The sequence below is a fragment of the Amphibalanus amphitrite genome, unplaced genomic scaffold (genome assembly GCF_019059575.1).
Source record: "Amphibalanus amphitrite isolate SeventyFive unplaced genomic scaffold, NRLGWU_Aamphi_draft 000051F_arrow, whole genome shotgun sequence".
NCBI lineage: Eukaryota > Metazoa > Arthropoda > Thecostraca > Balanomorpha > Balanidae > Amphibalanus > Amphibalanus amphitrite.
Window position 1 is genome coordinate 156,675 of NW_024881547.1, and position 27,882 is coordinate 184,556.

Consider the following 27,882-nt stretch of genomic DNA (forward strand, 5'->3'; position numbering starts at 1 on the left):
CTTGGCGCCGAGCTGAGTGGCTCGGAGGTGCAGCTCGCAAAGAGCACTTGTGCTCCGGTGGGACCAGAACACACACAGTGAAACAGAGAACACAAGGGGACAACATGATCTACAAAAGGTGGGTGCTGCATGCGATATGATTCCTGCACACTGGTGCAGGCTAATAAATGGCCAAATAGGTGCGAGTACCAATAGGCAAAATGTCGTTTTACCAATATGAAAGATGTAAGCATTAACTCACAGCACTGCAAACAATTTTATTTCCGTAAAACACTGAGAAACGCAAATTGTTGTGTATAAGTAGGCATACATTTGGAATAGTATAAGGGTACATTTTCTCCGTGGTGTGCATCATTTAATTCTTACATACTTAATGTATGTCACATTTAGAAAAAAATATCATCAATATAATTGTCTAAGATTGTCAAACCAGAATTTCTCCGTAACACACGACGTATTTCTAGAATCATTTTCCATCCTCGTAATATTTCCCCCTACGTTACAAGTAAAAGGCTTCGGTCGAAAAACAAGATGCCTTTTTTAAAGAAATCATAACATTAATATTGAGAAGTTTTTTTTTTTACCTCCCAAAATTGTGTCACTCCCATAACCCCCATTTTGAAAAGAATACCTATAAGGAGGTATCTCACTATCATAAAGTGTCCATCAAAGTTGTCAAGCATCCTATATCATAGAGAAAAATATTTACATCGGAATAATACAAAATGCTGAGACGTAAATCATTTTAGACTGAGACCGCTTGATCAGCATTAGACACTGCGAATATCACCGAAGTCTCAGTCTGATGATTAGCCCTTATGTAACTGCATTGGTTTACATATATTATGGCAGTCACTACACGAGCACCGATGGGAGCCCAGCGGTTTCTATTTATACTATCACGGCCAATGTCACACTAACTGCTCTTGCGTTCTCCAATACCCCACAGCGGTGATGAAGACTTGAATGGTCGGCAGTGGTGGCTGGACCACTTTCGCTCTCGCTGTCTTCCTTGTTGAGGCTCTGTATCTTGCTTCTAACTAGATAAGTGCAATGATAGCAGCAAAGTTGACTAAAACACTCAAATAATCGATCGACAAAATTAACGTCAAGAAGATGATCGAAAGGTGATTATTAATTTCTAATTCAAATATGTTTTTATTCCAAATTCTTATGATTTGAGAATCAATCATCAGTCATTTGAAATATTTTATGACCATCCCATACCATCCTAACCAAACCATAAAACCCAAACAATTTGGACACAAGGCCAGCCATTTTTTTTCTGGTTAAAACTTAAAACTCACTCTAAAGCTCAATCTCTAGATTTATTCCAAACTCGCCGCGACCTTTTCCCCCTGCCCTCCCATTGATGGAGAGAAAGAGCAAAGGGTCATAGGTCATGCTCGATCCGATTGATTGCTGGCGTGGCACCTCCATTGTTTCCGGCGGGCCAAGCGCGCGTATCTGCGGCACTCCTCTCGCTCTCGTCAACAATGGGAGAGATTCGCCCCGTGTCAGCACTGCCAGTCAGGGGTGGCGAACTGCCTGTTCACCCGAGAGACTCATATGGGCACACGTTGAAATTATGGCGGTAACGGTAACGAAATTACCGTCGGAATGACTGAAGTGATGGGTTATTTGACGTGATTCATGACAGAAATTCCAGGTGGATCGTGAAAGCATGGCGGGAATGAGTAGGAACGGTTCACTCTATACCGGCGAGTGGTGCCAAGTTTGCAATGAATATGCAAAATATTGGAGGCGGTTTATCCACTTTTACTCGAGTGACAGTGACCTTGAATCTCGATGCGGAAAGATACTGTGCCAGAGTGCATCATCCCTAGCGCGGAACAAATGGCGATTGGGGTGGAGACTTCAATATCACACACAAAGAAAGCACTATTCGTCTCGGAGACTGCGACGCTCATAGCATAGCGCTTCTCAGATGGGCGGATGCAAACGGGCTATCATGGGGTTAAACTCATACAGGATGTAAATTGTGCCATCCATGTTGCAATCACTGCAAGATAAAAGGCGACCTTCGGGATAAGCTGATGAGTTGCACCACTCGCTGGCGGCACTGGAAAGCCAAGAAGTCTCTGAATTGACACGCTCGAATGCACCCGTTGCGTCGATCCTGTAATTATGACCACGATTGGTCTTAGTTGTCGCACTAATTGTGTGTTCCTACTGTGACCGAACAGTCACGAACTAAAAAACCGCGTGTAGTACGGTCCATCGTGTTGTGAAGCGTGAGCATGGCATTTTCCATCGTAAAAAGTGATGCACTTGACATATTTCCCCATGTTGGATTCAGAGTGTCTGCTTTTGACACAGTCGAAGAACGGGTTACATGGGATGCACGTCCTCTGCGATCGCATGACTTTTGGTGTTCAAAACTTGCATCAACGTGGGCAAGCTTATGAGATTAACAATGCGTTTTGTTCCGATTAGGCTTCCAACGCCACACTTAACAGCAGAAGAGAGTGGCATGACGTTGCAATCTCGCATGCATTGTCTGAGATGCGCTTCAATGGTACTGCTCGCATGAATCGATTGGCGATTTTGAAACTGTGGTTCCGGTCCGCAATGCTTGATGACCCAGCACGTTTCAACTCTTGCGCTTAATTCCCACGGCTCATTTAGGCTCTAAATCATTTTCTGGACTCCCTGTCAGTTGGCATAGTAAACATTTGAATAACTACATCACCATAAGTCATTCCTGTCTTTCTCCTATTGCACAAATTGCCGTTATGCCAGGGTCAAGGCAGATTAAAAGTAAGAGTGACCGCGCTGGCGACTTCACTGGTCGGGGGCCAGCCGGCTGGTCCCGTCAGATTAACTCCGAAGTGGTGGTCGGCCCCGCATGCCAGCTCCACCGTATGTACAGCACGGCACGGTACGGGTGACCCAGCTGATCTGAGAGACGTCAGTTGACTTCGGGACGCTAGTGGAATTATCTGAGCCATAGCTTAATTCCATCATTCAACTGACAGATTTCGAATAGCTGGGTAGATGATTAGAGCGCATGTACCAAATCGTAGGTATATTTTCAATGCAGCGAGATCTTGAGTGACATTACCAAAGAAAGGGAGCATAATGTGATGTATGAATGGTATCTTACATTTGCATCAAACCTCACATTTTTGGCACATTTGAAGGAATATAGACTTTGAAATATTACGGAGACAAGATCAGCTTATCATCTGCATAATATAGCAAATTTGTCCCTACGGCGACGATAGTGTAAGATAACTCTACCAATAAGAAAAGTAAATACCGTCCTTTCCAGACGTCCTCTCCAGAACAGTTGCGAAAATCTCCTCAATGATGTCTCAATAAAGATTATCCCTTAACCCGCGAGTTGCTGGGGGGGGGGGGGGCGTTAAACGCCCCCACTTTTTTCGCCGGGCCATAGCATAAAAACGGCGCGCCGCAGGCGCGCCAAATTTAGGGTACCTGTAGGGAATTGATTGAAGTTTATTGTGACAAAGTTTCAAAAAAATCGGTCGGAAAATTTTTGAGATATCGAGGTTTTAGTGACGTCATGATTTCTGAGTTTTCGACCAAAAACGGCATATGTTCAAAAAATCATATAAAATCACAGAATAGATATACAGACATGCCGTAAACGCCATTAGACTGCCAATACCATGAACCATCAGATGGCTATCTTCGATTATTGATTATCGTTCCGCATTTTCCAAAATCTTGAACTGAATCTTGGCAATTTCTCGTGACTACTTCACGACCATGATACATGCATTTCTTAAGTTGAACTTTTTTAGCCAAACACGTACACATATGATAAAATGAATGTCACCATCGTGCTCTACGCCCCAAATTACCCATAAAACATGTGTCACAGGCTGCGAATATCAGTTTTTATTTTCGGGGATATGTGCCTGCCCGGTTGACCTGACCTTGACCCTGACCTATGCTTGACTGACCCCTGCATGGAGCTGACACTCTTGTAGGCCTTATATGATGGATTGTGCACCGTTTTGACAGAGTTTATGACGAGAGGCGCCCATTGCGAAGTCCTGAAGTCCATGCTACTGAAAGCCCGATTTCAGGTGTTTGACCTGACCTTGACCTGACCTGTGACCTCAAAATTCAACTTTAAAGTACTCATCTGAAGCGTCTCGTCGCGTTCTTTCGTTTGCCGCCTCGTGCGTTTCGCTGCGCCTATTGGTTCTCGAGTTATCGGCTGGGGGCGTTTTACGCCCCCCCCCCCCCCCAGCAAACGGTGGGTGGCGAAATACCCCAGCAACTGCCGGGTTAAATACGTACCTATAAATGTCTCCCCGGATTATCGTCTGCAACATACCCATCTGCTAGAGGGGTGGATTTTTCTTGGTCTTATGTCCTTTCATTTATATAGCAATAAGTACTAAACCGTATCTCACCTTCGAACATACTGGCGCTGCAAACATGCTGCAAAACACTTATGATGCAAAAATAATAGTTAAAAGTAACTTAATCTAAAAAACCAATAAAACCGATATCGTTCCCCAACGGAGTGTAAACAATAGTGAAAACAAACATCCATTATTACTTACAATGCCATGTCGTTGACGTCAATTGGAGAGAGTATCTTGATTCTCGTGAGGAATGAGCATAAGTTGCGCCGACCCTTCCCACCCCGTCTGGGGTGAGTGCCGTGACGTAGTCTTCGTGACGTGACTCACACGGGCCGTGACGTGACACGCCATTCGGTTGTGCCATCCCCGTGACCCGGTCGTTCGGGTCTCGGCTTGACGTTGACAGAGAAACAGTCACCTAACTAAGCCGTCGTGCCGCGCCGTGCCAATCGGACGGGGTCAGACCGACAGTTGTGTAGGTATGTCGAACATGCGGCGAGAGAGGGTTAGCTGGCTCACAATGCGGCCCATTTAAAATCCTGACTGTCCTAGTCACCGACAGAGGGGGCGAATGTGGGACTTGGTTGTGCAGCAAGACTGCTGGAATGCTGTCAGGGGTCGACCAGCCCTGGCGCCCAGCTGGGATACATAAATAGCAGGGCTGACATGCTTTGTTCTCCGTGGAGCTGCAAAGGGAAAGGCGATGCTGGTCAAAGCGCTCTTTGTGCAGGTGAATGTGGGTGCATGCTACGCAACCGATCGGGAATTCGTTCAACACCATCTGGGCAGCGTGCAGGCTCTGCCAGAATGCGTTAACTATCTCGACAGTCAGTTTTTAATAGAACCATGTGATCAATCTTGCTTCCGTGCACCAGACTTGAGCACGATATGCAGCGGTAACACACCCTACAAAAACGTGCACCCACGACCCCGCAAAAAGGCGGAAGCTGCTCAGCTCGCTGAACTGGGAACTGCTACACCATCAATTACTCTTCTGAGTACATCTCGCGCAGCGCCGTAGGCAGAAGAGGCGAACCATAATCACATTCCGTCGCCCCCGGCCGAGCGATCAGCTTCTCGACAGGAGGGTCAAGGTCAGGCCGGCGCCGCAAACAGCTCAGCGCTGACCAGGTCAGCTGTCCCACGTCCGACGTGGGACGGCAGAGGCGGGGCAGAGTGACCGGCCTCCCTTCCCACGACTGTGGGCTCTCTCATGGCCCTGCAGTGGCCGCGGTGACCGGTCGGAGGCGGCGCTCCTTGCTGAACCCCGCCCCCAGCCTCTGCCAAGTCCCAGATCGTCACACTGAGAGCACACTCCCACTCATAATGACGGCGACTCAGCTTCCGTTGTGAAGAAACACCGGCTCCCCTTGACCCGACGCTGAGACGCCGCGCGCCAATTTTGTCTCTCTGATGGCGAGAATTACGCACGCGCTGACCGCAGTCCCAGGGGAACGCTAAATAATCTAAATGATTACTGCAAAATGCCGGGGTAATCGGTGGGACTGGGATGGCAGAGCGCTGAACTCAAAGAGCGATGCTCATTGGTCAGGCAAGCTATAATCATAGCGACCCTTCATGGCTTTACTCCCAACTGAATTGCGTAAATATTCGATTTGCTGAATGGAAGATGAAATAATTGTCATCGAAGAAGTTCCTGTCCTACTCGTTGTAAGTTCTCTGCCAATCTTCCAATTTTGTTTTTGCTGGTTGTTATCGGGGCACTACCTTTAGTCGTCTGATGAAGCATAGACTTGAATCCACAAACAGCATTTCAACCACGGACACACCACCGACATATACCGGCCGGGGCTGGCCGTACCAGCGTGTGAGGGTCGGGAGACCAAGGACGTCCAGCCCGAAACCCCGGGCGCTGTCCATCCGGTGGTGAGGGAGAGTCAGGGAGGAGGGGAGAGGAAGGAGTGGCCATCCGTCGGCACCTCTGTACCCGAAACTCCCCGCTGGGTCCTGACAGGGTGCCGCCTGGTCAGAAGGTCACAGCGATGGACGCGCTGAGACGATGATGAATACCGCCGGCCGTTTTCGCTTTCCGTCGAGGTCGTTGGAGGCGGGAGGAGGTCGCCCGGATGGCAGCCGTTAGGTGGTTGTTGGTATGCCGTTTGGTGTGTTGTTGTGACGCACTGGGAGGTCCTTAGAGCGCTTCTGTGGCCTCGGAGGAGGACGGGCCAGACTCCGGAGTGGCTTGGGATGACCTTTGACCTGCTATCTCAGCTGGGGATGGTTTGTGAGAGGTCAGACCATGTAATGCTCTCAGAATATGTGGTCTTGTGTGACGTCTGACTTCTAACCGGGACAGGTGACATAATAGCGTTCATTGGGGCGAAGTTTCTACTAAGGGAGCTCTTACGTCATGAGGGAAGGAGCGATGAAGATGTTATCTGGCGGCGGCTATGAGGAAAAGAAACCAGACCGGAATGTGGTCGGAGAGACGCCCTGAAGCTGCCTTCTGGTGGCTATATCCCCAATTTACATAGTCGACGAGTATTGTGGGAGAAGTCACGCCCGTCATTTTAACCCTCGCCGGACCTATTGGTTTTCTACATACGCGCCGGCCGAGGGGGGGGGGGGGCGGGTACGACCCCCCCCTCGCCGTTTCGCCCCTGGTGGAGCTAGCGCGTCGCGGAAAAAACGAGCGTGTGCGCCGTTACGAGACGCAGAGATTGGTACCCGATTTTAAGGTCCTAGGTCAACCGGTGACCTCTGAGGTCAGGTCAAGTGCCCCAAGGTACGGTTCAGTTTTTGGTGAATAACTTCGCAAAAAACGGCCGCAGAGCGCCGATTTTGGCAGCATCGTGTTCGCCTCGCTCAGGCGCGTCGAATGATATACTTTTTGTCCGGGTCAGGTCAACTTGGGGTGTTGACCTCAGGTCAAGGTCAGGTCAGCACCCCCAGGTCACGAAGTTGGTCGAAAGAGGTCATGTCGCATATCATTCGATTCGGCGGGCCTTCCTGAGTCCATTGGTGCCTTCCCCGACTCGCTAGCTCAATTTGATCAAGAGTTATTGACGAAAAACTAATTTGACCTTGATGACGTCATAAATGACGTCACGCAAGGTCAACATTGCAAAAGTGACGCATCTAACCTTGCAAGGAGTGCATCAAATCACGATTCTGTGTGCTTGAGATAGTTGGAGATCGTTCCCGGCGCCAGAATAGCAGTTTTCATTTTTCCCCATTGACTTATAATGGTGAGGTCACGAAAATGACCTGACCTCATATGACCTTTAGGAAAAATCCGAGATATACAAGTTGTGGGACTCATAATGGATACTAGATCCTGCAAGTTTCATTTCCCTGTGACATCTCCTCTGGCAGTGAGGGCGTTGCGAAGTTGCGACATCTGAAGACCGTGCAGAGGTTCACTTATGACGTCATAGGTCAGTGACCTGACCTGACCCAAAAATGCGGTTGGTGTCAAAAGATGCGGCTTGGATCAAAGGTCAGGTATGCCAAGTTTCAGCTCTCTATCGCCAGCGTGTTTGGAGCTATCGCGAAAAAACCCTATGGGGGGGCGGCACCCGCCCCCCCCCCTCGGCCGGCGAGGGTTAACTCGAGTAGATGAATGACATACCTTCCTTACATGACGTAATGTTTGCCTAAAAGTTGTCGGTTTCTCTAAAGTTACGAATATGTTCTTCAGAACTGACAACCTCTGCAAAAAGCAGGCCATTATACAATTGATAATAATTTTCTTGGGCAAATCTTTGTCCTGTTGACATTTTCGGATTCAAAGAAACCTGTTATTTTAATTCACAGGCATCGACGATCTCTTTAAGGTCAAACGCCCTTGATATCTTCAACCGAGCGATAGAAATTACCTACCATGTAAACTAATAAGCCGCAATAAGAGCTGCTTGCGGCCAGGAACCCGCCTGCTACTATATGTCAAACATAACCACGAACCCGATTTCTCAAAGACCTACCCTGCCATACATATGTCATCAAGGCCGTGTCATTTCTCATAATCGCGATGTCCCTAACCAGCCACGGGGGTGTCACTGAAGCCTTTGTTTGCCCGCTTAGACGGCGGACCAAGGCTGTGGGTGGACTTGGCCCACTGACATGCCCCAGATTCTCCAATCTCAAACAACAAACGGGGCGTTACGAGGACCAGCATCGCCTGTCACCACCACAAAACGCCGACAGCCGGCGACTTTTACAACTCTTTCTGTAGATTCTCAGCCACATTTACACACACATTCGGCCTCTCAGAGCCCACAAATGTCGCCGGCGCGGTGGCTCCTCCCGGTGTAGCCGTACCCAGCGCGGCTCGGTGATGGGCAGCCGCAGGGGCGGATCCAAGGGGGGGGGGTCACATGGGTCATGGCCCCCCCTTGAGGCCCGGGGGCCCAAAGACCTGCCAGGGGCACCACCGGCCTATCAGGGGGATCACAGTCCTGACAGGGGCACCACAGGACCGCCAGGGGCACCACAGGCCTAGCAGGGACACCACGGGCCTGGTGCCCCTGGGCCCTGACAGGACTGTAACGCCCCTGGCAAGCCTGAAGTGTCCCCGGCAGGCACGTGGTGCCCCTGACAGACCTGAGGCGCCCCTGCAAGGCCGGTGGTGCCCCTGGCAGGCCTGTGGTGTCCATGGCAGGCCTGTGGTGCCCTTGCTAGGCCTCTGGTGCCCCTGACAGGCTTGTAAAGCCCCTGGAAGGACTGTGGTGCTCCTGGCAGGCCTCTGGTGCCCCTGACAGGCTTGCGATGCCCTTGGAAGGACTGTGGTGTCCCTGGGCCCTGACAAGCCTGAGGTGCCCCTGACAGGCCCGTGGTGCCCTTGTTAGGCCTGTGGTGCCCCTGGCAGGCCTCTGGTGCCCCTGGCAGGTCTGTGGTGCCCCTGGCATGTCTGTGGCGCCCCTAGCAGACCTGTGTTGACTGGTGCCCCTGCTAGGTCGTTGGTGTCCCTCACAGACCTGTGGTGCCCCTGGGTCTTGACAAGCCTGAGATGCCTGGCTATGACAGGCTCGTGGTGCCCCTGATAGACCAAGGGTGCCCTTGCTAGGCCTGTAGTGCCCCTGGCAGGCCTCTGGTGCCCCTGCTACCCCTGCGCCCGGAGAGGACTATGGTGCCCCTGAAAAGCCTGAAGTGCCTCTCGACAGGCCCGTGGTGCCCCTGGGCCCTGACAGGCCCAAGTTACCCCTGCGAGGTCGGTGGTGCTCCTGGCAGGCCTCTGGTGCCCCTGGCAGGTCTGTGGTGCCCCTGGCAGGCCTGTGTTGACTGGTGCCCCTGCTAAGCTGCTGGTGCCCCTCACAGGCCTGCGGTGTCCCTGGAAGGACTGTGGTGCCCCTGCCCCTAGGGGTGCTCATGGGCCCAACAGGCCCGTTGTGCCCCTGACAGGCCTGTCGTGTATACTTGCTAGACCTGTGGTGCCCCTGCTTCCTGGCAGGCCTGTGGTGCCCCTGCTTCCTGGCGGGCCTGTGGCGCCCCTACAAGGCTGTAGGTGCCCCTGACAGGTTTGTGGTGTCCCTGGAAGGACTTTGGTGCCCCTGACAAGCCTGAAGTGTCAAGGACAGACCCTTTAGACGCCAGGGTCAAGTTCGTCGGACTGACAACGATTCGCTTACCTGATAACGTTCCTGGTAAGTACTTACTACTCAGCGTCCACAACATATATACACATAGCACATTCATGTATACTTGCTTACAATTGGTAAATGTGGTTGTGGGTAAGAGTTAAGATACTGACTAAAAATAAAGAATGAAAATAAAAAAACTTAAAATGGGGGCACCACCAAAATGAGGTGGACGAAATCCGTTGAGTTTTTAATTTTGGGTATAGGTAGGGGCACCACTTCGATTCATGACCCTCCCGTTGGAGTTTTCCTGGATCCGCCCCTGGGCAGCCGGAGGGGAAGAGAGGGTGGGGAGGGGACGGGGCGATGTCGCGTGTCGTGGCCCGTCTGCTGCAGCGCCGGTGACATGGAACATGGCCACGACGTCGTCACAGTTGCGACAGACCTCTGACCTGATCAGCAGGGAGCTCAGCTCCCCTCCAGCGCCACGCCGGTTGATCAGTGTCCGATTTGGACGGGACACAGCCGATCGCTGTCCGATTTGGCCTGTGTCGGCGCTGTCGCAAAACCGACACATTTGGGATGGTTGGTAGGCCGCTGTCAACGCCCAACAGAGGCTCACTCGCGTCTGACGACATGAGGACATGTATGGATTGCCAAGTATGACGAAAATTGGCGGCTCGACTGGGAAGGCTCTCTGGACATGTATCAGTGTCGTATTGTTTACGATGAGGTAGGTATGCCATTGTTCATTGGGTCAAGCAGCTTCAAACAAAGACAGAAAGAGCTTTCAGTGTACTCTCAAGGCCATTTAAAATAGATGCAAAGAATTATATCTCACACCACTGCTTAACGACCCACGCTACACCCAAAACCCAAGCAGCATTCTAAAAATGACTCCGTGTTTGCCACAGGCGCTAATCTCTATAGTGACCCAACAACACACAGCCCCGAAGGTCAATGCACTTAGCGGGTTGGTTGGTGAATGCCTGATCTTTCAGCAACGTCTGCTGTCCGTCTAGCCAAACAACCCCTCTAATCCGAGATACTGGCCGGCACCAACAATGAGTTGCACTCCATTGCTTCCCACGAGAAGGTCAACTTATGCTGCCTGAGCTCTCAGGAATCGAATGGATGGATTCCAAACCTCTCCGCCCACCACCCACCGCCCTGTGTCCAGCACCCTTCGCCCTGCCCCGCCGCAGTGACACCCCGCCGCGACACGACCTTTCTCCGAGGGCGCAAAGTGAACCGGTCACGTCCTTCATGTCTCCACTTTCTACGTCTGTTTTTTGGCGGTGCCCTAATCCGCCGGGCCGGGCGGGCACCGCGGCTAGGTACGGCTCATCTCGGCGGGCTCTCAGAGACAGATCTGAGACCAGGTGTGCCGAGGTCGGATGGTCGTGCCAGCCGCCGAGAGACGGCGGAGACGCAGTCTGCACCGGACCGTTACCTGCAGTGGGGAGCCTGTTTTATGGACAACGAGCCACTGATCAGGGTCATCGTCGGGTGCTTCCCAATCAGGCGCATTCGCCATCATAAAAAGGTTTTTTGATGGTGAGATACCTGTAAGTTGTGAAATGCTTAGGGTCATTTGGTAGTAAAAATAACTTATCTTGCATAGCCGGTCGAGGAGACCTTCAAATTTCTCAGAAATGTTTTGGTATGACGCATGAGACAGAAGCACGCCGCTTGTAACGTAATTAGTACGTTATCCGGGAGGAAATATTTTTGTGCACGATCGTGTCCAATCGGGCAAATCCAGTTAGCTTTGGTGAGCGTTTTCCCATGATGCTAGAGCAGCCAAGAGCTCCAAGCCACGTGCAGCGGAGCACGCCGGTGTTTCCACTGCATGACACACATCTAAGAGTAGCGTATTTTTGTGACGTTGTATTACTGATCGTGCTGTGGTACTAGACATGAGTGAGCATTTTACCTTCGGCGCTCACGAGCTGCAGGCCCATTTCCTCAAAGTCATTGACTTGTGAGCTGCCGTAAAGATTTTATCACCGGCAAACACAAAGGACTTTTCAATGTTATGTCCTGACCTGAGACTAGCGCGCTGCTCACGGTTCTCTCTTGAACTGCACCGATCTCCAGGTTCACGGAAACGAACTCGAGATGTTTAGTCAGGCGCCTGTGTGTTAACGACCGAGTCAGGGAACCACACCCTTCCCGCCCTGACGGAGGCCAATCATTGGGGGGAGGGGGGACCACGCCCTTCCGTCCCCCCCCCCCCCTCCACCCCTTTCGGTCGAGGTGAGTCGGCCCCGGTGATCAGAGGTGGGCGTCGTCCGAACCGGTCACGTGGCTTGTTCACGTGTCAGGCGGCGCACTGAGAGGGCGTGGTTAGGGAAGAGCCTTTTGAAGAGGGAACAGACCACTTCCTTGGAGAGCTTGCTGTCCTCCGCTCACAACTGGTGGAGGTTAGATGGATGATGATTGGCAGATTCTTTACGTGACATGGAAAAGCAATGGAAAGCGAGCTAGGAGAAGGAGGCTGAGATCAGTGTGTCGTTAGGCGGCACGGGCGGACATCGATAGCAGCGCCTCTATCGGTCACTAGGGAAAGCTGGGCTGTAGGCGACGAAATACCGGCTGAGTTGTCACGTTGAATAGGTTTATATTATAGGCATCCATCTTGTGAAAAAGTTGAACTTTTGCCTTTAACCCGCGCCCTGCTGGGGGGGGGGGTGTTTGAACACCCCCCCTTGTGGTTTTTCGCGAATATCTCAAAAACGGCGGCGCGGAGCGCCGCTGTTTTTGGTACACCTTACCATACATCAATTCTACACATGTTGTGAAAATTTCAGACTAAGGTCATTCAAGGTCAGGTCACCAGGTCACTTCAAGTGACCTCACCTCATAAAAACTTTCAATGTCTGTCATAGCTACACCGAGTGACCGATCGCTTTGAAACTTTCAGCGATTGCTAAGAGCAATAGCATGTACAAAATGTATATCTCAGAATTTTGATATCGATGACCTAAGGTCAGGTCAATTTTGCGACCTCCCCATTATAAGTCAATGGGAGAAAATTGAAATGCGCCTCTTTTGGATGAAAGACATTATTAACACTCCCAAACACCGAATTACAAGTGGTTTAGACACACTGAACTTGAAAATGGTGTCCGTGACCCTTGTTTATGCCCTGAGGTCATCTTAGGTCACGAATGGTATCTAACAGTTTTTCGCAAATAACTTTTGATAGAGGCATGCTAGAGCGTTGAAAACGCCTTAGATGTGTTCAGCTCGACGATACGGATCGACTGATATGCAACATGACCCTTTCCGGTCAGGTCATGACCTTGACCTGAGGTCAAATTTTCAAGTTGACCTTTCAAGGTCAAGTCATAGTTCATTCGATGCGTCTTGACGAGAGGAACACGATGCCGGTAAAAGTAAGCTCGTATAGTCGACTACAGAATGATGTTCCACTTTTCACAGGCAATTATTTGCCTGGTGTGGTAGGCTGTGGCGCATCACACGGGCTGAGTTCACAAATTATAGCTTTGCCCCAATGCTCACAATCGACACGCTTAATTGCGTGATAAACGGCACAACTTAGTGCTCCGGTCAACTGATAGCTTCTGAGGAGTGGAACATCATTCTGTAGTCGACTATACAAGGCTTGGGTCAAAAGTTATTGCAGAAAAACTGTTTTCGAAAAAATCGGCTATTTTTGCAGTTTTTGCCCCCTGCAGGCAAAACCGTTGACGTTAGGTCAAATCTGAGAGAATTACTCAGAAAGGGCGTTAATAGGGCTATCGAATGCGCTTTTCCGCGGCGCTATAGCTCTATTGGTTCTCGAGTTATGCGTTGGCTTCTTGGAAATTTTCGACATTCGACCTGGAAATCGGCGAAATTTTGCCTTCAATGACCTCTGGTGACCTGACCTTTGACCGGACCAAAAAATTGACCGAAGTGATTTCGTCATTATTTTTTACGCTCTTTCGAACGCCGCCTTCCGCGTATCGCTACGTGGCCCAGGAGCCGAGTTACAAGGGGGGGTGTTCAAACACCCCCCCCCCCCCAGCAGGGCGTGGAAATCCAGGACCCCCAGCAGGGCGCGGGTTAATATTTCTACAGGCAATTTTAGAAGTGTCTTCACATGGATTACAAAACCGTTTAGATTATTGTATTCACTTCAAGCCTTCCCTATTGTTCTTGATGATGCGGGAACTATTTCTAATTAGTGTTTCTAGCTTAGTAAAAGAACATACTGTGCAAACGATGAAAAAAAGCATAAATGGAAGATTTTAAATGCAATTTTCTCTAACAATTAATGGTAAATTCTCTACATATCAAGTAAAAGGTGCATGCTAACTGATAATTTAAAGTTCTTGGGGCCAGTTGTTTTCTTCTTTTCTTACGTCGCCCCAATGGCCGCGAATGCACTTGTGATAACGCCTATCAATCAATGTTATAAGTGACATCGAGCAAATTATTACCTATATTACTACCTGCAGACTCATGAGTCTGACGCCTCAGCGATAAAAAAACTAATTGGATTTGGGTTTTCATGGAATTTTATCTGAAAGTTGAAATATATACAATATAGCATGGAGTAAATCAAATTACATACATTTTAATTAGTGCTATAAATCAGTTGCCAATAACTTCAGTCGTCCTCAGCGTTTACATATCGCTAATTATAAGTCGATTTATGATTAAAATTGAAAAGCCATGTGCACTAACGAGATTAGCTAAGGTAGTGCAAACACACAACTTTGTCCGGCTTGAACATGACCTTACAATGAAAATAGAATGTCACGATGATTGCTATGTCACCAAGCCTACCAAGCGATGTCCACAGCAGTACAATACCATGTTCGACATCGATATGTTGTCACGTGCGTTGTCACGAGAAAGGTGGACGCTGTCTCTCGACACCAACCGTCGCTGATCTTGTATTTTATTTGTAAGATTTCTGCCTTCTCACGGCGCCACCTAAAAGATATCTGAAACGAAACCATGACATCAGCAGTTGTAAAGGCCGAGAATCCATGCAAAATACCATGGTCTTGCGAAAGGTATCGTAGTATTCGAGTGACCACAATTTATCACGGATCCTTTCTTGGAATAAAAATGATCGACCGTTGGATAAAACCTGCTACCCACGACCTTCAGTTGACGCAACCCTGCATCCTAACCACAATGATGCGGTCACCCGTAAAGCTGCGATGACCCCACTAGAGGCGAGTTCCCGTGGGAGCCAGCTGCTGCGTGAGTGCAGCCATCGGCGGCGGCTGGCCCCGCCCGGTGCGGCCCGGCCTTGCCGGAGGGCCTACGATTGTCTGTGATACCACGCAGCTCGTCGCCCCGCGACCGACCGTCTGGATGACAGAGTCAGAAAAGACGTCCTTGTGCCAGGTCTCTGACCGTCGGCAGATGTGCCGAATGCGGGCTATTCCTGGCACTCAGACCCGAACGATCAGCTTCCCGGACCAGACGGAGCGAGGAAATGAAAGCGAAAGTGCCAGGCCAGACAAGTGCGATGGCGTGAACAAAGCATCACGCCCGCTTCGCTGACCGGTCGACCGCAGTGTGAGTCCATCAATCACCAGATGGAGACAACAGTCCAATAATTAACAATTTGGAGCTGTCGTAGCCGCTCATATCCACCATTGTTCAATTCAGCTCCGATTGTGGAATGCTGTGTCTGCTGAGCAGTGACCGAGCCACGGGGCGGCCGTGACCCCCTCGGCACCGCGCTTGGCGCCGTCGCACCGCGATCTAGAGACGTCTCCCCACCGCAGCACCCGGTCTGTTAGTTCCCAGAAGCGATACCTCTCCGGTAATCTTAATCCCGCGGCGATGCCGGTGCCAGCCACCGGCTGCCAGGTCTGAAGGTCTTCCCGAGGCGGGACACGGCGGACCAGTGACGCATCAGACACAAACGCGCGGCATTCACGGCAGGTGTGACGTCACAATCACGGATGCACCGCCCCCGCGATCGGGATACGTGACGTCACTGTCTGTGGAGGGGTCTGACTCCCAGACTTGATGACGATTGAATGGAATATTCCGACCACCTTGCCGGCACGGCATAGAAAATCTTCTTACAGTAAAGCAGCTTAATTTAAAATCTCAGGTCTGTCCGGCAAGGCCAAATTGTGGGGTTGGTGCTCGCTGCCGAAACGGGTGTCTGAAGTGAGCTGCAATCTAACGGTGGTACTAAGCCTCCCAGCAAAAGTAGCTGGGAAATACCTAGATAAGCCACCGAGAGTCCTCCTTCGGTACGGCCGAACTGAGCACGGATGCCGGACTCCCCAGCCATCCCAGCTGAGGGCGAAAGTTGTTTTGGGAGGTGCCTGGCCGCTTCCCAGTCCGGCGTTACGCCACCGGACACATATCTGTCAGTTCATAAACAGCGCAGCCGTGCCGCGGCCGCGCTGACCAGCTTCCCAGTCCGTATTCTCCTGCGGCGCGGTGATCCGCTCGGCGAGAGGAGGCTCGTTAGAGCTGGCACGTGACGACAGCGGAGACTGCGCCGCCGCACAGGAAGCTAACGAGAGACTGCAATAACTCACAGGAGCCTAACACCGGAGCGGTTTCACCTTTCCGGGAGGGCGAGTAATGACACTGTGACCGTAAAAAGTTAAACGGCGCGTTCAATGCATTAAATAACCACACACTTCCGTTTTTAACAAGGAATGATGGAAATGAATCGACATCAATATTCTGTCACCGCTCGTAAGTCAAGTCACCGCTTTTGGGCAGGCATCGGTAGCAAATATCCACAGCGAACAGCATCCAATAAACACAAACCTTTCACTGATTTAAATGACTTTTCCTTCTGTGTTTCAAACAATCTATTAAATAAACATTTCTATTTTCTATCATTTTCATATAAATAGGTAACGTAGGTAGGTATGTAAATGCATCAATAAATGACCATTCGCGATGTTGATCGGTGTGAGTGTTGGAAATAATTGACTAGACCCAACAGCCAGGTCTACGGATTCAATGATATAGCTTCACCACTCTTGCACTCCATATTTACATGTGGACATAGAGGAGGGCAGAGATCGCATGCCAGCAGTGAAACCTGGCGTGGGCTGCTGGTTTGGATCAGGCGTCGGCTCGATGCCGATGATACTGCATAACAGGGTGGGCCCTCGCATGAAGCCAATGTGACGAAACGCGTCCCGACCCAAGTGTGCTGTCTTACCCGTTTCAATATATATAATATATATATATACTAGTCTTTTGATACCTAACTCAAACTCATTGCATTGTTGCTTCATTGCTCAAAATTTGTGTGCCTATATACTTAGGCACTTAGTTTTTTTTTTTTAATGAATACTTATAGTAGGCATCAAATGACAAATCGCACCTTAACTTTAATTAAATGTGTGGCGAAAGCTTGGTGTGATTCTTTTTTCCAGCTGCGCTGCATTACGAATATAGGTATCTAAAATGTTATTTTCAAAACGGGCTTCGCTGAGGAAACTAAACATTATAACCAAATATTTCGGCTTAGTGATCAGCCTTGTTCACTAGTTTTATTTGGAATTTGGTTATAATATTTAGTTTCCTCAGTGAAGCCCGTTTCGAAAACAATTAACATTTTTGACATCTATTAACCCGAGGAAAAGAATAATGACGCTTCGGCAACATCTTAGGGTAGGTAAGTTATCACATACCAAAACATTGGATCTCGTCGGCAGCACCACGTAGCCGCCCCCCCCCCTCGCTACCCTGTCCTCAGAAGAAACCCGTAGGCATGTGTGTGACTGACAGCACCCTCTGTGTGTTTCAGGCCGGCAGCGTGGGTGGCGCTGCTGCTGGCGGTAGCCGCCGCCGCTCCGCAGGTGGCGCCACTGGGCAACGGCGAGCCCATCGAGTCGCGCATCGTGCGCAAGGTGCTGGAGAATGGCACCATCGTCGAGTACGAGTACCTCTACTACTACGACTACGAGGATGGCGAGGCAGAGAACTCGCTCGACTTCGATGATAACTTCGCTGAGAGCTCGCCCAGCGATGCTTCGACCGCAGCCACGACAGAGGCAGCGACGGAGGACGTTGTGACCGACGCTCCGACTACCACCACAACTACCACAACGACTACCACAACCACGACCACCACGCCCACCACAACCACGACCGAGCCGCCCACCACGACTGTCGAGGCGGTGACTCGGCCATCGCGGCGCCGCCTGCGCCCGCAGCCGGAGATCCTCAACAACGAGGTAACCCTGGTCTCGGAGGGAGGACAGTTCTCGCGTGGACGAGCCAGTCGACGACTGATCGGAGGTCAGGCCTCCAGGGATGAGAATGAGGAAGAACGGACGCTGTCCAACCGTCGCACCATCAGCCGTGGAAGCACTTCCACGTCCAGTGTCCGCACGGCGTCTGTCGGTGGAGAGGCCTCGACTGCCGTCAACCGTGGGCCAGCTCGTGGATCGAGGCGAGGTTCGACTCGTGGGAGCATCAGAGGACGCGTCAGCGCTAGCCGTGAACGTGCCAGTGCTGGGCAAGAGGAAGAAGACGTTGAGCAGGAGGTGGCTGTCACGACTAACGTCCGCACTTTTGCCACATCCGGCCGGCGGTCGAGCCTGAGCCGCGGCCGAGGCAGAGGTCGCGGACGGCCACAGTCCAGTCTGACTTTCACTACCGAGCCAACTACTACTACTGAGGAGCCCACCACTACCGAGCCCACAACCACTACTACAGAGCCTACGACGACCACGACCACCGAGCCCACGACGACCACCACTGAGCCGACCACCACCACGACTACTGAGGCAGCCACTACTGCGGCAGCCGCGGAGATCAGCACCACAGGCATTCCTCCCAAGGACTTAGAGTTTGTCAACTACGACGAGCTTTACGACGACGGCTACGATTACTACTACTATGGAGATTATGCGTACACAGATGACTTCCCCGCTCCTGTGGCTGCCGAGGCTGCCGCTGATGCCTTCCTTGGAGAGGGAGTCGGCATTTCTCTTAGCAGGTCGCGAGGACAGACCATCCAGCCAACCACAGAGGCTGCTCCAGTCGCCCCTTCAGAATCCCCAGCTCCTGAAGAAGCCACTACGACTGAAGCAGCTAAGCTTCTGTTCTCTGAAGCCACCAGTGAAGCTAATGATGGTCCGATATCGACCACCACAGCTCTGCCCGAGCTGGATGAGGCCACTCCCACCATGAGCCTTGATACTGAGGGTTTAAGTGCCGGTGTTGACTCCACGACAGAGGCCGAACTTTCCACTACTGCTCGTTCTGCGCCTATTGAGACTGCGGATCTTTTCCCGACAGTGTCAACTCCGGTACCAACGGACACTTCAACCATCTCAAACCTGAATGACGCAGTCGATGGTGGTGCTGACACACCAGTTCCTTTTGAGGAAGCATCTCCCCTTCCAATCTCAACAGAATCAAGCTTCGAGGCCACACCTACAACGGAGGCCAGTACTCTCCAAGATGATTCAACCACAGAAAGGTCTCGAGGACGGTTTTCCTCTCGAACCAGGCTTTCATCGACTCGAAACCGCATTACCACTCCCGAAGAGGCTGCTCCCGTGCCAGCACGCGATGCACAGGAGGAAGTCGCCATCAGCTCCACTCTCAGCAAGGAGGAACTTGAACAGAAAAAGGCTGCCATTGACGAGCCGATCAGCACCATCACATCCCAGCGTCGCGGCAGCAGCCGATTCCGTTCCCGTGCACAGGCTGCCACCCAGCAAGGTTTCGCTCCAGTGCGTCCTCGAGGCCGCCGTCCAGTCAGCGTGCCGACTCCTGAGTCGAGCGTCGCCCCGACCCAGGAGGTCACGAGCAGTCGCGGCTCGGTTCGTCGAGGTGGCACCCGCGTGGTCAGCAGTCGCGTCAGCAGCCGCACCCGAGCCTCCCAGACAGAGAGACTGAATCAGCAGGATGAGCAGCTGGAAGCCGAACTGCAGGATCCAGTGGTGCTGGACAATGCCCGCCTGGGCCGTGTGGTACAGCGTACCAGCAACCGACGACGGCCGGTTAACGATGTCACTATTCAGACCACGGCGGTGCCGACACCTGCTACCGAAGAGTCCACAGAGTCAATCGTCTTGGACAAGAGGCGGCTCCCCAAGAGACCGCGCTTCCCTCCCCGTGGCCAGCAGCAAGAGAGAGATCAGGCTTTGGAGCTAGAGCTGGAGCGAGAGTCAGAACAAGCACCTCAGGAGCAGCTTGAGCTTGAAGGAGAAGACATCGCTCATCAAACTGAACAGTCACGGGAAGAAGTTCTGTCGGCGGAACAAGCCTCGGAGCAAGAGTTAGTGGACGAGCAGACGACTGATTCTGAGTTGGAAGTGAGGCAGGAGCCGATTCGCATTGAACCTGAGCTGGGTCTGGGTCAAGCACAAGAGCAAGCACCAGTAGGAGAGCCTGAATCCACTGAAATAGAAACCAGCGTGGAGCTCGGACATACCCAACAGCAGGAACCCCAGGGCACCACAGAGGCGGTTGCACCTACACCTACAGCCGCGTTTGCTGACGATTACGGCGATTACTACGACGATTATTATTATGCCGATGCATTTGCTGACGATGCGGTCGTTGGTGCTGACCAGGACATCCCCATAGCACCTGAGGTAACTGAAAGTCGATCAGAATCAGATGGTAAAGAACCGACTATTGCTTTGACAACGGACACCGCTTCCACTTCTCCTGCTGTACCAGAGCCAGTCGTCGCCATCGATGACGAGACTGCAGCTCTTGACGTCGCTGTTGAGACTGAGGGTCTAGAAACAGAAGTGACGGTCACCGAGACGACGGCCGCTCCCACCACATCAACGACTACAACGACCACGACGACCACGACCACGACTACCACCGAGGCAACCACCACGACCACTGCTGCGCCCGAGGAGGAGACTCAGCGCACGCGTCTTTCGGGAGGTGGCCGTCGTCGTCTAACGAGTAGCCGCCGGGTCCGACCGCAGCGAGTCCAGGAGACTGTCGAGAAGGAAGAAGTCAATGTAGAGGAAGCGCAGCCAGTCAGCAGACTTTCTTCCAGATCGAGGGTTAGGGGACGACAGCCGTTGCGCAGGACGCGACCCGGGCGTAGACCACAACCAGAGCCCGAGGCTGTCGAGGACCAAGAGGAAGTGCAGCAAGAGGCTGTTGAAGGAGAGGTTACCGCAGAGGCTGTGACCGAGCAGAGCACAACCACGACCACAACCGAAACTCCCTCGAGGCTGTCTGGACGCCGTCGCATCAGCAGTCGCCGCAGGGGAGGTTTCCGCGGCCGAGGACGCCCGAGGCCTGAGGTCAACGTACAACAGGAAGAGGACACGGAGGAAGAAGACTCCACGCCAACTAAAGCTACTCCAGCACCAGAGGCTGCATCTCCAGCCCCCGTACGCCGTGGTGGAGTGTCGAGGCAGCGTCTAAGGTCCGGTGGAGATCGCCGCCGCACACGTCTGCGTGGCCCCTCACGACTTCGTGGTCGCCCAGAACCCGAACCTGAAGTAGAGGAAGAAGAAGTGGTTGATAATGTTCAAGAAGAAGAGACACTGGATGTGGAGACATATGCATCCAAATCGAATGCTGTCGAGGAAGAGACCATCGCTGTCGAGGAAGCGACTGAGGAGGCCCCAGCACGAGGTCGTCCGGCCCCTGGCCGCCGAGGTAGACCCACATCGTCAAGAGGGTTCCGCTCACGGGGACCTGGCCGTCGCGGTCGCCGACCGGAGCCTGCCGAAGAGAAGCCGATTAATGAGGAACCCATTGAAGAACAGGTCCAAACTGAATCTGAGGTCAAGCAGGCTACTGAAGTGTCTGAAGAAGCCGTCCAAGAAGAAAAGCAGGAGATTGAAGAGGAAGCTGTGGTGGCACCAGCTCGTGGTGGACGCCGAAGGGTATCAAGACTTCCTCTGCGTGGATCACGCCCCAGCCTGCGTCGGGCTCGCCCGTCGCGCCGGGGACAGCGGGTACAAGAGACGGTCACTGAAACTCCAGCGGCTGAAGAGGTCGTGTCTCAAGAGACTGCTGAGGTCGTCCAGGAAGAGCCTGGTGCAGAGGAGCTAAGTGAAGAAGCGCTTAATGAGGTAGAGGCTCCGGCGAGAGGACGAGGCAGCAGCCGATTCCGGGGTAGGCTTTCAAGCCGTTCACGGGCTCCTCTTCGTGGGCCTGCCAGACGACCTACATCAAGCCGTCGCAGGCGCCCGACGGTCACTACCGAGGCCACTCCAGAGCCCACCACTGAAGAGATTGTAACGGAGCCAGAGGAACAACAGACAGAAAACGAGATCGAGGAGAGTAACGCTGTTGAGATTGACGAGACGCCGAGAAGAGGTGTCAGACGCCGAGGATTCCGTCGACGCACTTCGCGTGGCGACGCTGAAACAGTCGCGAGCACAACCACCAACGTCATAACGGGGCGAAGTGCTTCATCTTCCGGCGTAACCAGCACCAGGCGCATCAATCGAATCCGCACCACTGGTCGTCGTGGGTCATTCCGCCGCGGTGGATCTCGTCAGGCTCCTACGACAGAGGAGCCGACCACTGAGGCCACTACTACCACTACAACCACCACCAATCCTCCCACCACTGCTGCGCCAACGGAGGCTGCCATCGAGGTAGACTCTGAAGATAACGGGGCCCCCGCCGAGCCTTTGGCACAGGAAATTGCGACGGAGAGTGCGTTTGTCACCGAGCCCATCGTAGAGAGTGTAGAGGAGAAAGGTGCCGCCTCCGAGGAGTTGAATGAGGCTGCCGAGATAGCGCTTGAGCAGGGTGAAGAGGAGCTCACTGCTGCAGCTGCTGATGAAGCTATTGCAACGGCTGCAGTACCTCCGACCACCGAAGCTATCCTTGAAGAGTCCACCACCGCCGTGCCGCCTTCAGAAGAACCCACCACGCCAGAGTCCCTGATTGGAGGCCGAGGAAGGCTTGGACGGAGGCTGAGAGGCAGGAGGCCGGGTTCCAGGCGCAACTCTATCACTGCGACTACGAAAACTGAGGCTTCCGAGGTGTTTGAGGAGGCGCCGGCCCGACCGACCAGGCGGCCACGCCCCTCTCTTCGCCAGAGGGTTTCTACAGCTTCGACCCAAGAAACATCTACTACCGAGGAAGTGACAGTCCAGCGACCGCAGAGAACCCGCCCGTCTCTTCGCTCCCGACTTTCGCAGCAGGAGCAAGAGCAGGAGGAAGACAGTGTCTCAGAGGAAACTAGCAACAAACCAGTAGAAAAGGCTGAAGAAACGCCAGCTCGGGGGCGCTTCCCGATTCGTCGCCGCCCGGCTTTCCCTATCAGGCGCCCAACTGCGCCTGAAGAGTCCCCAGCAGTTACTGAGGAGCGTCAGACTGTCAGAGATCGTCGGCCAGCCTTGCCCATCCTGAGACAGCGCGGAGATGCCGAAGAGTCAGCTCCTACCACTGAGGCTGATGCAAACACCGAAGAACCCAAGCCAGAACCTCCTAGACGTCGTCTGCCATTCTTGGCACCGGGATCTCGTCGTCGCGAGGGTCCCAGGCGAGGCTTCCTCGGCATCGCCGCTCCCACCACCACTACCACTACCGAGACCCCTATCCAGGAGGTCGTCGAGGTGGAGCAGACTGCTGAGGAAGAGACTGCCGCCGAGGAGACGACCGTAGAGGAAGCCGAACGCTCGGCCACTGCACCTGGATCGCGACAGCTGCGCCTTCGTACGCGTGGCGAGCGGCCAATCCGTAACCGTAACCTCCCGCCCGTGATCGGTGGTAGGAGCATTCTGGGAGCGCCAGGTGGCACGCGGGCCCGTCGACCTCTATTCGCCCGTCGACCTACTGAGGCGCCGGCGGAGAGTGCCGATGAGGTGACTCCAGAGACGGAGGTGCGCGAGGTTACCGTGGAAGCAGCTGAGCTGCCGTCGACCGAGCAGGCCGAGGAGCAGAGCAGCCCGGAACCGACCGAGGAAGTACCTGAGGCAGAGGTCACTAGCCTACCACCGGTGTTCCGCAGGCCCTTCAGCGGCCGGCAGCGCGGAGCCGGTAGCCGGCGTCCGTTCGTCCCAGGTGTGCGACGCACCGGTCGCCCCGCTGGCGGCCGACGAGGAATCGCCTCTCTACTGAGAAGTCCCGATGCGCCCGTGCAGGCTGTCCTGGTGTCGACGACGCCGTCGGCGCCTGTCGCTTCTGAGGCAGAAGTGTCTACCGAGGAGGCCCTGCGCGATGAAGAGCTGCTCGTGCAGGAGGTCTCCGCTGAGAAGGCCGTTCCGGAGGAGGAGCCGGCCGCCGTCAAAGAGGTGGTCAAATCCGAAGAGGCGGAGCCGGCGAAAGAAGAGGAGCAGCTAGTGGTGGTCGAGGGTGAGACTGTAGAGGAGCCTGATGACCTGGTGGAGGGGTCTGGAGCGCAGATCCAAGGTAAATGGTTTAAATAAATGGCTTTCTCCAGACAAGGTTTCGCAAAACACGGACCTTCTCATTTTTTTAAGTTAAAGATGGGTAAACGATCCCTCGATAAACATACGGCTCGGTCGGTATTCGGTACAGCTTTTATTATCAAATCTAGATAAATTTAACGGTAATCAGTTAGTGATGATGAAACAGCTTTGATAACACATTGTGGTTTGCGAAACTTTGTTTGGAGTGCTTGATAGTAGATACCAGGTAGTTTATTATTTTTTACTGCTTTTCACGAATGGTAGTAAGAAGTAGCGCTTGGGAACTAGTGAATCTAAATAATGGTAGTAAGTTGTTGGTTAAAGCACTTATTTTTGCCGGTCACTTAGAGTGTTGTGGTGCTTTTGCCTTAGTACATCGCATAATAAGGGAAACGGTGCGCACAACAGCGGATGCTTCGGTTTTTCAATCATTAGTAGTTTTAGCTGTGAGTGCAGATAGAAACGGCAAACTTTAAGCAAAAGTCAAACCAAGCAAATGAGTTAAGATATTGTAGAATATTTTAAAGAACTTTTCCTCGAGTAAAGAAATGTTTAAATGGCGAAAGTGATACATTCTATTAGTAAATTTTCGCCCACAGGGCATCTTCAGGCAAGCAATTAGCAAACATATACAAATCCTGATACAAATCCTGATTTGTATACCCTTGCTAACTGCGTGTCTGAAGATGCCCTGTGGGCGAAAGTTTGCTATCTGGAATAGGAGTATATCACTTTCGACTTTTAAATACCTACTTATTCGAGGAAAAGGTCATTAATAGATAATATACCTATAACATCATAACAAAATCTTCCTCGCGAGAGGAAATTAATTGAATAGTCAGTTGATTTATTGAATAATTTTGCTGGATCATATATTGAAATTCCAGCTCTTTGGTTTGACTTTGTGTTTTGAGCGCGCGGTGTACTTTTGCTTTTGGAAGCTTCTGTAGCAGGATCTGGTTGGTGGTGGTGATGGCTAGTAGAACGACTTTGTAGTCTTTCCTGTTTGTCGATCTCCACTGAAGAGCACAACTCGGAAGTTTGCGGGCTACCGACCATAATCATTACAGACTCGGTCAGCCTGATGAGCTCTGCTCTCGTTCAGACCCCACAGGTCTTATTGTGCTTAAGGAGTTATCGACAGACAGGAAGGAGGTATCGACAGGGACCGGTGACTGGCGCTTGGCATGCGACTGTTCCAGGCGCGCCTCTCCCTGACCCCACCGCCGCCGTTGCAGATGAGTTGGCGCCCGAGGAGGAGCTTCAGACGCTGGTGGTGGAGGCCGTCGCCATCGAGCCGACGAGCACCCAGCCGCCTACCAGCGCGACCGAGGAGCCCACCAGCGCCGCCCCCGAGCAGCCCTCTGTGGCACCTCGCAGGAGCGCCTTCAGGGGCCTCAGGGCAGAGGGCCGGGCACGGCCGTCCCTCTTCGAGAAGCTCCAGGGTCGCACCAGCCAGTCGTAGGGAAGGAAGTCCGCGTGACTGTTTGACAGGATAGGGGACACAGGTGACCGTTCCGCGGTGACAGACCGCTGACAGACTAAGAGCGCCCCTCGATAAGCAAAACTCTTAAACGTCTCGGTGGAAGAAGTACGGTGCGAGACGTCATGGGCGCTCGGGATATGGTTTGTGAAATTTGCAGAAATCGATACGCGTCGATTTCGAATAATGTCCACCTGTTTGGCTCACAGGTGTGTGAGAAAAGTCTGCGTGGTCACTCCTTGATATCATCTGAGCGCGTGCGTGTGTAAATGATCATGAATTTCCATTGTACTACGCTCGCGTATGAACGGATTACGCAACACCGTCCACCGGAAGCTCCTTTGCGTAAACTGTTGCTGTCGGCTGATTGTAAGCATGTTCTGATCATTGTTATGTCGTGCCCTTTTGCTGTGAGGTCTATCGTACTTGAGTGCCATGTAGACGTGATCATTGACGCACGACGAGTGTAAGAGGAACATTAGATGAGAGGCATGACATTCATGGTATTGCATAAATAAGATGTGAAACAACATGTCGGTGTTTTAGGCATGCAGACGATGAAAACGTGTGACGCATATCCGTACGAAACGGCTAGAGTGAGGGATCCACCCTCATTCGGCCTCGGCCGGGTAGTGTACAAAACCGGTAGGTCCGGTGGGGATATAATGCTTCCACAAAATTTAGCGCACTTAACCCGCGCCCCACTGGGGTCTGCGTATAACACGCCCTACTGGGGGGGGGGGGCTCTCCATACCCCTCCTAGCTCCGAAACTACTGGACCGATCGTCAAAATTCAAATGGCGTCTAATAGCCCCGGAAAAACTGTCGAGCGAAACCTAATTTCATTAACCCGCGCCCTGATGGGGGGGCATTTTGCCCCCCCTGTGGTTTTTCTTAAATAGCGAGATAACGGCGGTGCGCAGCGCCGCCAAATTTTGGGTACCTTACCGAGCATTAATTTGACACATTCACACAAAATTTCAAGTCACAGGTCACCTCAGCTCAGGAGTTATTGAGGTCAAACTGAGGTCATGTTCGAGTAAAAATGAGCAAAAAACATGACATTTTGAAACGCTCACCAATTCTACAGTTAACAGGCAATTTTAAAGTTCTTTATGTGGTTGTGTAGAGAAAAGACGGCGCTACAAAACTGCTATCTCGGATTTTAAAAATGTTTGGATTTTGACCCCCAAAAATAAAAAAATTGATTTGTTTTAGAAAAACTCAAAATATTTCCAATTTTTTTTTCCGAATTTCGAAAAAATCGGAGTACATGTGATAGTCCCTGCGCTCTTCCATATACATACCAAATTTTAGATCAATACCTCTTTTTTTGGCCAAGTTATAGTGGAAAAACTGTTAAAAATTGATGACGTCAAATTTTTGAACTCAATTTTTAGCAATTCTAGACCTCATAGCGCATAACGGAGACCACCATTGAACTCCCCGTGACGAGCTGCATCGAATCGATACCCATTTTATGCAAAAAATATCAACTTTGAAATTTGACCTAATTTGACCTGACCTTGACCTGACCTTGACCTGACCTGGACCAAAACGTGACCTAAGCTGGCCCTAAAGTCTGTCTGACCCACATAATCGCATTTGTCATGTAAAATGGACCATAAAACATGTATCACACGACACTTTCATATTGTGACCCCCTGCAGTGACCTGACCTCTGTGACCTGACCTGGTATCAGTGACCTCAAATAGCAAAATATGTGTTTGAAGAACATTTCCCCATAGACGATTTTCAATGAAATGCATTTTACACGATTTTACAACGCATTTCTTGAAATGCCTGTAAACGGTGAAAATTCGACCTTTGACCTGACCTGTTACGTCATCGGTTTGACCGAGGTCAATGAAATTGGGTCACAAGGTAGTTCCCCGTTGGGGCTATCCAACACCGTTTACCGCTTGTCGCTATGTTGCGTGGTTCTCGAGATCTGAGGGGGGCCAAAATGCCCCCCCATCAGACCGCGTTGCTCGGTAGACCCCATCTGGGCGCGGGTTAACCTCGAGGTCACTGATGACGTCGGTACCTACCAAACTTGTACTTTGATTTTCAGGTCAGGGTCAGGTCATCACAGGTCACGGAAATATTATATCATGCGTCGGTCACGTCAACGTGACACATGTTTTAT

At 51.9% G+C, this 27,882-nt stretch overlaps 1 protein-coding gene across 2 annotated transcripts; it reads left to right on the forward strand.

Moving 5' to 3' along the window:
- Nucleotides 1–26,264, forward strand: LOC122377849 (serine/arginine repetitive matrix protein 2-like). Of its 2 annotated transcripts, none has more exons than XM_043358349.1 (3): nucleotides 1–118; nucleotides 17,670–24,229; nucleotides 25,488–26,264. In XM_043358349.1, the coding sequence occupies exons 1-3, from the start codon at nucleotides 105–107 to the stop codon at nucleotides 25,712–25,714; spliced, it is 6,801 nt and encodes a 2,266-aa protein (XP_043214284.1). In that variant the 5' UTR covers nucleotides 1–104; the 3' UTR covers nucleotides 25,715–26,264. The 2 variants fall into 2 exon arrangements, with proteins under 2 accessions (XP_043214284.1, XP_043214286.1); XM_043358351.1 differs by having other exon boundaries at nucleotides 17,670–24,172.
- Nucleotides 26,265–27,882: the final 1,618 nt, after the last annotated feature.